This window comes from Talpa europaea (assembly GCF_964194135.1).
Source record: "Talpa europaea genome assembly, chromosome: 15".
NCBI classification, from domain to species: domain Eukaryota; kingdom Metazoa; phylum Chordata; class Mammalia; order Eulipotyphla; family Talpidae; genus Talpa; species Talpa europaea.
In genome coordinates, this window is record NC_140083.1 from 50854446 (window position 1) to 50867416 (window position 12971).

The window sequence follows — 12971 nt, forward strand, 5'->3', positions numbered from 1 at the left end:
TGTACTTCGGTCCTTCTGCCTGCTCTGCTCCCCGCTCTGGCTCTGGTGAATCGTCTCACCTCCCTGCGCTTCTGACTGTACCCAGTGCTTGTATAAATAAATAAAATAAACCTTAAAAAAAAGAAAGTTTTATTAAAAAAAAAAAAGAAAAAATCATGACCTTTAAATTTATCAGGTCTCATTTTAAAAAACAATTTCCATCCATTTCATCAAGTGATGAAATTAAAATGTTAACTAAACAAGACAATAAACATCTTTAAAATAAGGATCAAATAGTGGATGTTTTTCAAACAATGGGAGTAAACCTATGCTATTATTTTACTTCTGCTTAAAAGTGTATTTTTTAGTCACTCCAGTATTCCTAGAACTTACTTTTTGTTTAACATTCAAAAAAAATGAAATAACTACCTTTTATTAAGCACATAGAGCCACTGAAACGAGTAAAGCTGCACAGGTGTTACCTGCCTCTGTTGACTTGGTTGAGCATCTTCATGTTGGTAAAACTTCCATTTATCCCAGTCACCTTCATCAGTGTTTCCAAACATCTTAGGATACTTCTAAAAATAAGAATTTTGGTTCCCACACCAGAGCTCCTACATCCAGCTCTTGGGGGGAGATAAGTGGTTCTAAGGTCTGGATCCAATTTTTGAACGCTTCTTGAGAGCATCCAGTTGGAGTAGCCCTGCACTGTAATCCTGTCATAGTTTGACAGAATTTATTTAAAGACTATGGAGCCATTTTTTCTTGAGCGTTGCAGTGGTTTCCTGGCTTCTGCGGTTTCATCTCCATGGACATGGAAAGTTCTGGGTCACGTATCTCCTTGGAGTCCTGCAAAATACCTGGCTTCAACGGGTTTATCTGTTTCCAGACTCGGTGTTTGTGCCATCACCAAAACAATCGCTTTAAAGTTATTCAAATATGCTTTCAAGTCAGAATGCAGATTCTTGAAAATGCAACTCTGATCTGGACTTGAACACCATTTGATGGTAAAAGGATTAAACAATTGTGGATTGTTCCATTTTCCCTGCAGGAAACATGAGAACTGCAAGAAATTATAGATCACACAAAAGAAACTACATTTAATGTGACTGAAAGACGGGAGGTTACAAGGTTAGAAAGCAGACTTTCCAGTTTATGTTCCCAGGGCATGAGCTAATCAAAATATCTGGGGAAATCTCAGGAGGAAAGGCACTCATCTGTCTCTCCCTTTGCCATTAGAGAAGCTCCTTTCCCTCTCCCCTCCAACCAGATGGGATGCTCTTATTGTTAATAGGTAAGAAACTCTGAAACTTGCTTTTTATGAGAAGTATATTAGAATAAAATATTTATCATTTTTAGTATATTTCATAAGGCTTCTGCAAGGTTGGGAGTTAGTCCATGATATAATCTAGCTCGGAAGAAAATGAGCTGTTTTTGTTGCTAACATCATTCAGAGGAATATTTTCTTCTTTATTATCAATTAGTAATATTACCTGTTTCTAAATATCCAAAAATATGTGATAACTAGGCTATTATTAGGAAACAGGTGGTGAGATGGAAGTTCAAAGAATGTTCACATTTTTGTGACAAGTGAAGGAGTCGTGACAGCAAAAAATTCATAAAAGAAACATCACAAGATAGAAAAGGTGGGTTTTTTCCCCCCAAAAAAGAGCAATATAGTACTTTATGCCAAGTTAGTTATCACTAAATCTGTATAGAATGGATACCAATGAAAGCAACAGTTGTCACAAGAGGCCATTTGCACTGACTTTAATATCTTTTCATGTTTGGGCATTCTAACTGAAGTAATTTTACTAATATTTAAAAATTTAAAACCACCTTATCATTAACTGATGCATACTTTTTAGCAACTTCTTCTGCTCCAACCAGAGATACTATATCTGCCTTTATGTATGTTTTTCCAAGAAGTTTCCTCTTTATAATTTGCGAACAAGAATATCAGGACACAGAGCAAACAGCCCCAGCTTGAATTTCTTCATGATTTTCATTGTAAATCACACTTTTTTATTCTTGATTGAACCATAAACACCTCCATGGGTGTTGAAGACTATCTACCTTATGACAATGTTCTTTAATCTTCTCTGAAGAAAGTTTGTGGCTGGCCTTTGCAAAAAAAATGCCTGGCCCCAAGAAGTGACCAGGATCCATAGTAATGTTTTTGAAATCACTGTCAAATTAAAATTCTAAGTTATTATTTCATTTTGAGCTTTCATTTATTTTCAAGATTTTTTTTTTAGTAAAACCAAAAAACTTAACCCTAGGCCCAAGCTGATTTTCCAGTGAACCTGAATACGAGAACGCCGATTCAAAGGAGAAATAAAAAAGATGACTGAAAAAAATCTGCAGTCACAAGTTCCTTAAGGTCATACAGAAGTGTCTGGACAAAACTATGTCTTGTTTCTGGTGAAATGAATCCTTCCTTTATCCAGCATCAAGTGACTGAACTATTGTTCCCCCAGAAAGACTGGGGACTACCATTTCCACTTGTCTTTATATTTCCTTAGTAAAAGGTGTCCGTGACTATTCACTGTCAGAGAAAGAAAAGAAGCAAAGGAGTGAACCATATCTTCGAGAGGCTAAGGGACAGAGAGGACTGCAATGACCTGGAAAGAGGTAATGCCCCATATTCACCTGAGGCTGGACTGGAAAGAAACAAAAGACGAATGACCATACAGTCAAACACCGGCCTCATTTCTCTAACAGTGACCCTCTGGAAGAGTCCCAAAGCAGCTCTCCTGAGCCACAGCTCCGTGTTCCAGACTCCTCCTAAGCCCTGATGGTCAGCCCAGCTTCCATCTGGGGAGCACAGCCTTGCTGAGTCCTCACACCAGGGAGATGCACACTGCAGCAGCGGCGGCAGTGGATGTGCTGCTGCTCCTGAGCATGGGGTATGTCTCAGATGCTCTCTGCTCACCCACCATATTTTATAGAAACTGCTGGATCCGGCGCTTCCCAGGTCTTCTTGTTGACCTGGAAGAGTCTCAGAAGCTGGGAGCCCAGTTCTTAAAGTATTACAGTGAAAACACTGGCCAGAAGTGCAGTCGGAGCTGCTGCCTGAGGAAAGATGGTAAGTCTCCCCTATGTGCTGAGCAAACCACAGGGGGCTTCAGAATGACGACTTAAGTCAGCCACCCCCAGCAGGGGCCTAGGCCTAGGAAAGGCCTAGGGAGATGCCCTGGGATGAGGGAGAGAGGCTAAGACAGAGACTGCCAGGCAGCTGGGTTCACAAACCCAGCAATGACCCAGCTGTGGTGCCTCTGGGTCCCAGACGCTCTCCTTTTTTCACGGAAGTGCGAAATGAAAATCTTTCCTTTGGGGTTAACTAACAGTGTTTCTAGAGCCCAAATAGGGCATATTTGATTTCAAACATATTTATAAATAATTTTCCTTTCAAAGCCCTTTTGGTGAGATTGGTATTTCAAATTTTTGAAATGTGGTTGCTTGGGTTGATGAGATGTGGGGGGATATATTGAATAGGAATTTAGATTGTGATTCATGCTTCGAAGAAAACAGGGAGAAGACGTCAAATAGCAACCAGGGAGGGAGGCAAGAAGGAAGTGAGGAAAGAATTAATTTTCAACATATTCTAACAGATTGTTTTTGTCTGAAATCAGGGCTAATTATCATCTGTTTAATATGATCCAGGCCTATAATTTAGGAAAATATTTCATTGTTGCCCAATTTTGACAGCTATCGTTAGTGTATTTTTCATTTTTCTAAGATTTTCAAGCTACCTGGAAGGAAACAATGAAAGCGAGATGTTTTAAAGTAACCCTCCACCCCCTTATCCCCGACCTTGGGGCTCCCTGGTGGCATAGGGGTTAAGGGTTAATTCTCCGAGCCACTATCACCACTATCACCACTATCACCACTGTGGCCTGAGTTCAATCCCAGGCCAGGGAGCTAACCCACATATGGCACAGCAGACTTCTATCTCACCCAATCCCAAAGATATTATGCACATCCAGTAGGACTTTCTGATTGTGAAGACTCCATGGCTTCCAAGGTGCAGCCTTCTTCCTCCAGAACAAGAAAGGGTGTGCACGCACATGTTTCTAGCCAGAAACCACATCTTAAACATGCCCAACTCCTGCACTAGCACACCTGCGCAGCCGGTCCTCTGCAGTGTGCAGGACTGTGAGCCAGGACTGAAACTGTTCTCCACGGCATCAACTGCTTTCCTATGAGAAACAGGGATGTGTAAACTTGAATCTGCCCAATTCCTTTCCTTTACACCTGAGGGCACAGTCCTCGGGAATATGTGTCATCTGTGATGTACTGGTGATGTATTATTATTTGCACAATTATTTCAGCAGGCGCAGAAACATGGGGTGCCCCAGAAGGAATGGGAGAAGTAGGGTTTGTGCAGTTGAGCTGGCACAGAAACAGTATGGGTCTGACCTCCACCATTCCTCGGCAGCTTTAGCTGTGCTCTGAGGTCTGGTATCATGTGCTGTCCAGCTGTAATCATATTTTATTAAAGAACTTGAGAGGTTTTGGCCAGTGGACAGTCCCTGTCATATGGCTCCTCCTGTGATACCACAGTGGGGAATAGACTGAACATTTGCACTCAACAAATCTGCCCCAGCTCCCCAGAAATAACGTGATGTGTTTTAAAGAGCAAGCTGACTTAGGAAGAGGGAGACAGCACAAGCGTTATGCCCCTCCCCTCTAGAATTCCAGGCCCAGCACCCTGTCTGTCTGCTCCTTCTCTTTGATGGACCCCAATGAAACATGTCACTGGATGTGAGTGTGCGACCAACCAGAGGCCAGTGTGCACCTGGGTCAGGTACTACTCACCTGGCCTTCCCCCCATCAAGGAACAAGGCAGTCGCTCGTGGTTCCCCTTCCCCATGACTCTCTTGCTGTCCTTAGTCTCTCCATTTCCCCTTTTCTTTCTCGGGTGCACTCCTGCTAGGGCACCACACCTGGAAATCTGATAGAGCTGTAAATCCCCTGCGGGTCTTGTAGCCCACTGAATTTTATCACTTAGAGAAAATCAGCAGATATTTTCCATAAAAGGGCATTTTCTGTATTCACAGAAATAGCTGACATGGCTCCTAATGTTCTGGACTGTGCGTGAACCCCACATTTGTGGCAGGGTGCGGGTGGGCTGGGGCCACAGCCAACGTGCTGTGCCTGTCTCTCCAGTTTCCTGTAACTTGGCTGTCTTCTACCACGACCCCGTCCACGACAGCGCCAACTGCCTGCACGTCCATTGCCCCGCACTGGAGAGCTGCGTCCTGGCCCCCACCACCGGAGCTGTCCTCTACAATATCACTGACGGTAACCTTTTCTTTATTTCAGTAGTGGTTGGCAAGCATCATATCTGAACCCCCAAATCATTTTCTAGGGAACCTTATCTGGAAAAGTTGGGGGCATCCAGGGCAGCAAATTAAGAAGGGAAGTTCCCTTACTTTAGCAGGTGCAGCCAGGACAAGACCATTCCAGACAATGGCAGTTCCTATGTGACTAAATGTGCAAGGGAACACTCATCTCCTTAATCCCAGAAACCCTCAGCAAGAGCCCAAATGGAGTCTCTGGGTTCCCCACAGTGGCTGTGATGCCACTAGGAGTTGAAGAATGTGGAGGCGGCAGCTGTGAGGCTAATCAGCATCTCACCAGGACAGAGCAGGGACGGGGCCACATACCCCTCCTGCTTATGCCCACTAGCAGATCCTCTGTCCCTAGATGACCAGCATATGTTAATTTAGAAAACCACATCAGCCCTTGGTCCCTCTGTTCCTTTTTGATCCCAGGGCCTTAGAATCTAGTCAATGTGACAAGTCTTAGGTAGTGGATCATGTAGAATTAATGCAAAATGCATTTAAATGCAAAAAATATGTGATTCCGCCTCACTAGACAGGCTCAAAAGCAGCAGAGATTCAAGCCAGCTAAATGATGTGGGTGGGGCTCCAGGGCCAGGACAGGCGGGCAGGGGCAAGACAGGGCTTCCACGCCCCACTGGAAGGAGGACAGGGACTGGCCTGGTGGGCTGAGGGTGGGTAATAAAAGGGTTCTGGCAGAGTGGAGATTTAGCTTGCTCTGTCAGAAATAAGGAACCAGCCAATGGAACTGAATGACAAAATGCCAGCATTAAAGTGACATGGGCAGATATCTAGGGAAACTGGAGCAGTTTCCTCCCCTAGTTGGGGAGGCACTGTATCCAGACAAAGTCAAGAGGAGGGTGACTACCAACCAGCACCCTGGGAACTAGTTCTCAGGACTGACTTACCGGATGAAGGCAGAGGACAGGGGGTTGCAATCACTCTGCAGTGCAGAGTCTAGCCTGTATGAGGAATAATGGAAGAGGCAGACATTAATGTTGGCTTTGGGGATGCTTGGGATGATGTGAGACATCTAGGTGGAAATCTCCAGCAGAACACAGGAGAAATCAGAGCAGAGTTCCAAAAAGGGGAAAAAAGCCCATGTGGTTTTTACTGCCAGCAGTGGCATGGTGACAATTGATGTTGCAGGGATGTGAGATGAAGAGAAAATACAGCAAACCAAGGACTAAAGACTAGAAACTGCTCAACCAGAATACTGCTAAAAAGCAAGCAGTATTTGTAAATATCAGAAGTCTGAGGGAAAGGACTTAAGACTAAGGACCCTCAGGGACTAGAAAGAGATTTAGGGCTTCACTCAGGATTTTGAGTGTAGTCATACTTTTCAAATCCTATTACTTAACTATATTTTAAAACACTACGTTATCTCAATGGTTATTCTTTTTTCTTTTTTTAAGATTTATTCATTTATTTATACAAGCACTGGGTACAGTCAGAAGCGCTGGAAAGTGAGAGAATTCACCAGAGCCAGAGCAGGGAACAGAACAGGCAGACAGACGAAATACACTGCTGAGGGGAGCAGCGGGCGTGGCAGGAGAGGTCTGTGTGCCACGTGGACCCTTGCCGGTGGCCGGGGATTGAACCGGTGCTGCAAAGGCTGCAGCCCAGCGCTCAACCGTTGCGCCACCAGGGGAGGCCCTCAATGGTTATTATTTCTGCACCTCTTGTACTAACTTTGTATTATTGCTCCGAAGCCCTGGCAGACACAAAGTACTCTCCCTGATGTGGCCAAACTTGTTCATAACCGAAAGTACCCTAGAAAGTTAAGATAAATTCAAGTGCAGTCAGCATGTTCCAAGGTCTTTCAGAAGCCTGTAATGGCAGAACTCAGGCTTCTCCAAGCTGTACTTTATGGTCCTCTCTTAAATTAAAAATAACATGAATGCTGCCTTATTTCTTTTTCAGGTTTAGATCCAGATTTGCTGGTTTTTGAACAATTACCTCCTACCTATCTAAATACCCGTTCTTCATCTAACAAATGGGACAGAGTAAGGATTCTAAAAGCTGTGAATTTAGGAAAACAACCAACCAACATAATCAGTCAAATGCTACCATCAATAGAAACTCCGCCATCAACCACGTATCATCTGATGACAAACACCAACAATACCAGGTCTTCCAAAGAACTGCCCACAGATTCTTGGGTGAGATTCATTTCCTTGAAGGATTCCATCCCAACTGAGGTAAATGCAGAGTCCCCCAGTACTGATCCCATCAACAATCCAGATAACAAGACTATTTCTCCATTTGTGCCCATAGACACAAAACTTTCTCATATGCCTATTCCAGCTAGACTCAATAGTAGCCAGCAGTCACCGAACAAAACCAAAGGGCACAATGGCAGGAACCGCACATCTCAGGGCGATGATGCCATGCCTGAGGGCACCCCTGGGGATTGGATATTGTGGCTGGCTCCTGTGTCCCTTTGCAGCTCCATCATGATTCTCAGCTGCTGTGTAGTCATCCTGAAGTGGGGATGCTGTCGAAAGCAGCAGGGCCAGTATAAACCAGGACAGAGAAGGTAAGGATCCAGGCAAATTAAAACTTGTTAACACTCTGAAGGAGAACTCTTAATAATAAAAGCTGAAAAGAGAGTGTAAGTTTTCAAGAGTCTTGCTTTTAGTTTTCTGTAAGAAAGGTCAGTTTGGTTAAAAAAATAATTGCACAGGATGCCCGTTCCTGCCAACCTCTAAAAGAGAAAGGGGCATGCTTGATAACCATAACTGCCTTTTTGATTATTTCCATTTTTTTAGTAATGAACCCTCCCTTGCCAAAGTTACAAAATTCTGACCCCATAGTTATTTAGCACCAAATGAGAGATTATAGTTAGTTCTTTACATAAATATTAACTCATTGGATTCTTACAACTCTGTACATTAGGTTTGTTATTATTAACCATTATTACATCTTACAGATGAGAAAACTGAGTGTCGAAGCCTGAAGTCACCGAGCTAATTAGTAGTAGAGCCAGGACTTAACAGGCAAACTGGTTTGAAATCCATGCATGAGATCAGTTAGTCTAGAAAACTCCATTCTCTCAAATAAGCAAGGAGAAGGGAGAAAAAGAGCAGGTTTCTCTCCATTCAAGGTCAAATTAATGCCACTAATAGTAACACAATCTTTCCGTGGATTGAGCAGGAGAACACTATTATTACCATTACTAACCCACAAGCAAATGCTTCCTGGTTTTACTCAGTTTTCAATGTGCGACTTATTAGTCCTTCTCAATCCTATTCCAGCATCTCCATTTTTTAAAGCTCACGTCTTTCAATTATTACAGCTGTGAAAGCTTTGAATTGTGTGTTGTTTCTGTTGAATAAAGTTTGGGCGTTTTAGTTTATAGCCACCCTTGTCTACACTGTTCACTACTGTACATTATTAGCTCTAAGTATTATAGCTTTGTCCACACCTTATACCAACTTAGCCCCTAAATCTTACGCTCTTAAGTGTGCAAAACTGTAATCTCTAATGATCTTGAATGTCAGACCTTTCATCTCCTCCCCTGGCAGGGAGAGTATGGAGCAAGGTGGGGGAGAGGTGGAGGAGAAAGGAAGGAGGAAATAGGAGGGAGAAAGGCGGAAGAAAGAGAAGTGGGAATAAAATTCATTTTCATTTATATTAAAAAATAGCAAATAAGCATTAAGTAATGAGTAGCAATTGTTCCTCAAATGTTAAAACAAACTGGTCAGTGGCTTGAGAGATTTTTTGTTTTCTTTCTCTAATGTTTTTACTGCAAGGAAGAGAATGTCTTTTCTTTTTTTAATATGAGAGAAAGAAATATACAGATTGTACAGATTTTGTACAAAATACACAAAATCTGTTTCAGTAAAATAAAAGCGTGAATTAAAAATTGAATCAACTGACTTTTTTTTTTAATAGAGGCATGTTTTATTTATTTATTTGTTTGTTTGTTTGTTTTGTTTATACAAGCACTGGGTACAGTCAGAAGCGCGGGAGGGTGAGAGAATTCACCAGAGCCAGAGCGGGGAATAGAACAGGCAGAAGGACCGAAGTACACTGCTGAGGGGAGCAGTGGGCGGCAGGAGAGGTCTGCGTGCCATGTGGGACCCTCCTCCGGTGGCCGGGGAGCAGCCGGGGATCGAACTGGCGCTGCAGAGGCTGCGGGCAGCTTCACAACCCAGCGCTCAAACGCTGCGCCACTGGGGAGGTCCTCAACTGACTTTTACATGCTATTCATAAGTATCATAAATTTTATCAATCTTTCTTGATACATTATGGAGGGAAAACATGCTGCTTAAGAAGGATTTCACAATTTAAATTATCTTAAAATTATATGTAAATAAATTCAAGTTGTCTTTAAAAATTGAGTTTCCATGGCCCTCTGAATTTATTTTCTTTAATATATATACATATATATATACACACACACATATACATATACATATATATGTAAAATTGTTGAAAGATTTCCCAACAATAACTAGAGTTGATGGGGGGGGGGGAGGTTTCTCTCCCTTGGTTTTTCTCATAATTTTACTCACTCTCTAAAACTGAGATTAGTTTATAGAAAAGACCATAATTTGGAAAAATCATATTTGGTATGAAAACAAACTCTACTCTTGTCCAGACTCTACCTTTGATCATCAGATAAGGTAAGTAAACTCAGACTGGAGAGGTCACCAGACCGGAGTCACCAATTATTGCTAAACCGATGGCCTAGAAACCATGTCCTTCCTGGGAGTCAGCAGAGCCATAGAGGAGTCCTAAGTGAATATAGAGATTTCTTAAAAAACAAAGATATGAGGGCCAGACAACAACTAAGGCTAAGGAGGTTATACTCATTTGCTTAATAGTCAGGATACTGAAATCTTTCCAACACTGTAACTAGCCAGACTTCTTATGAAAAGTCTATAATGATCCAGTATTCTGAAATGCTCATCAAAACTGGAAATATACAAAGAACTATTAAAGCATCCTACAATTAAGAAAACATACTGTAACAGGGTGGTCCCCAGGAAAAGGGGAGGTTCCAGTTTCCCTGCTCCAGCCAAGGAAGGGTGGAGGTGAGCAGGGAAGAAGCTGGAGAGGAGACTGGGGAAGGAAGGAAGCAGGATGGGGAGCAAGAAGGAGACCTGGAGGAGGCACATGGAGCAGAGAGATGTGTGAAGACGCTGCACTTGCTTTGTGGTCCTGGACTGGGTGAAACAGATGTGGGTAAAAGACCTGTGGGGAGGCTAACAATGGCAGCTCTTACCTTGATTTTGATTTTGCTCTTTTCCTCCCAGACTTGTCTGGCTTTTTCTGACCCTTTCTATGGGTCCCTGCTGAAAAGTACTTTAGACTTGTGGCAGGCTTTCAGGCCTTGCTTTGGGCCAACCCCGTTTGGGTGGATTTTTACCCACAAAGGGATGGGTAACTTTGGGTGCTTGATTTGGAAACTATATTCTTTGTCTTTTCTGTTTTACACACTAATTGTATTAAAGTTCCTTTCCATTAAAGGTCTGTATGTTTTGTCTTGATGTGGTAGATGGCAGAATCTGTTTAGAGCAGGCAGGTTTGGGGATTCTGGGCTGCCCCTCTCCCTGCCCACCTTGTTACAATACCTGTTCTATTTCTTAGTTGCCTACTTGTTCAAGAGCAACTTCTGACCTAAACAACAATAGTTAGAAGTTAGAAGTGACTAAATATCAATATAGCAAAGTCTGTACTAGCCTAGAACCCTCAATATAAGGACAAATATGATAATGTTCATCACATGTACTAGATCAATGAATAGTTTAAAGGACTATTAAAGGATCTAACTAATGACGAAGAGTGCTGTTTAACTATTGCTAAAATGACAATGACAACAACAATGGTTATCCTTTTGAGATACTTTCATATTCAACTCACAAGTCTAAGATTTTACCATTAGAAGTCGAAGCTGTAGCAAGTAAAGAGACCTCAAGTCAGATGCCCCATTAGTTGAATGGTGCAAGACAGAGGGCACAGTCATCTACAAAACCACCCTCACTTCAGCACCAAGTGTAAATGTGAAACCATCAGCTCAGTCCTTCACTAGAATTCCCAGAGAACTCAATGAAAGCTATCTATACTCAGTTACACTTTATTACAAGAAAGGACAGATTAAAATCGGCAGAGAGAAGCAGAGTGAAGTCCAGAAGCATTTCAAACTCATAGTTATTGATGTCCCCAAAGGTGGATGCATTACTCACCCAGCAATAGCCTGTGACAATGTGACCAGACTACTGCCAACCAGAGAAGCCTACCCAGACGTCAATGTCCGAAGTTTTTAATGAGGTTCTATGACATAGGTATGACTGACTGATTTCTTTAGGGTTTGAAGGGTGGACTCCAAGCCCCCACCCTAAATCACCTGGCTGGTTTTTCTGGCATACTTATGATGTCAGTGGTGGCCAGCCCTACCCTAAAATCCATGGTGACTGGTTCCTGCCAAACACAAAGTCACTCTGTGAAGTAAGACAGATTACTTCCCGGAAGCTGATGCAAAGGGCATATCTCTCTTTGGGCAGGACCTTCTTAAAAAAAAAAAGAAAAAGAAAAAGAAAAAAAGAATTTTATTTATTAATGCATGCAAGAACTGAGGTCCAGCCCAGAGGTGCAATGGGGTAAGAGAATGCACCAGAGACAAGAGTGGGGAGCAGAATAGACAGATCTACTGAATATGCTGCTGAGGGGAGCAGCAGGCAAGACAGGAGAGGTCTGCTGTGCCATGTGGGTTAGCTCCCTGGCCAGGATCTAACTCATACTGGCGACAGCTTGACAGCACTGCACCACCAGGGAGGCCCAGGACCAACTTCTTTATTACACACAGCTACCCCTCTGTTTGCATTTGCACGTATTACTACTACACCATGAAGGACCCACCTCCCTAATAAATAAAGCACCAAACTGCAGCCAGACAACTGGGTTCTGGGCCTAACTTTCCAAGCAACCAAAATCATTACTCAAAAGCAACCAAGTGCAAATGAATAAGAAAAAGGAAATGCAGCAGGTGGCAAGACAGTATATGTACAGGTATGAATCTAAAGTTATTACAGTAGAACCAAAAATGAACAATTTAGAATCAGGAGAAATAAGAGATTTTCTAAATGAGTCCAACTGCCCCAGTGCACAAGAAAACTTTTGAATCATCATTGCCTTTGCACATTACTATGAAAAGAATAATTTTAACTCTCATGTAAAATAATAGCTTTTTAATAACATTTTCAATTTTATGTTATGTTAGATAATGAGCACAAATGTATCATAAAATTAATAAAGGAAGCAGATTTTTTTACATAATTCATGTCAAATTAAATAGCCTCTTCACCGATTCTTTGTACTGAGAAAGGGTATTTTCATTTTCCCCCTCGTTCTTCAGACTAACAACCGACTTCTTGTAGTCCTCAACTTCTTTAGTGCCCAGGAGCTCTTCTTTACCTACTTTCAGATGTTTCTCAGCAGCTCTAATTTGAAGAAGAGTTTCCAGGACATTTTTTTCTGAGGAGCTGTTGTCCCATGTATATTCTTCCATGTCAGCTTCAGTCTTATTTTGCTCCCATTCTTCCACTTTCTGAAAGCAAAAAGTGAATTTTGATTTTTGAGAAATGTTATCCAAAGATATTCTGTTTACTGTTTGGGGGGAAGCAGCCCTGGTCCATA

General features: G+C 42.3%; 2 protein-coding genes across 2 annotated transcripts in view; one reads left to right on the plus strand and one right to left on the minus strand.

The window, feature by feature from the left end:
* Nucleotides 1–2835: 2835 nt before the first annotated feature.
* Nucleotides 2836–8024, plus strand: MANSC4 (MANSC domain containing 4; the record flags this gene model as incomplete). The annotated part of the gene is made up of 3 exons (XM_084256469.1): nucleotides 2836–3067; nucleotides 5152–5286; nucleotides 7251–8024. The coding sequence occupies 3 exons, from the start codon at nucleotides 2836–2838 to the stop codon at nucleotides 7868–7870; spliced, it is 987 nt and encodes a 328-aa protein (XP_084112595.1). The 3' UTR covers nucleotides 7871–8024.
* Nucleotides 8025–12612: 4588 nt separating this feature from the next.
* Nucleotides 12613–12971, minus strand: part of MRPS35 (mitochondrial ribosomal protein S35) — a gene marked incomplete at both ends in the record, with an annotated part of 41428 nt that continues 41069 nt past the window's right edge. Inside the window, one exon of the mRNA XM_084255715.1 lies at nucleotides 12613–12882. Coding sequence (XP_084111841.1) covers nucleotides 12613–12882 — 270 coding nt within the window. The remainder of the gene's footprint in view (nucleotides 12883–12971) is intronic.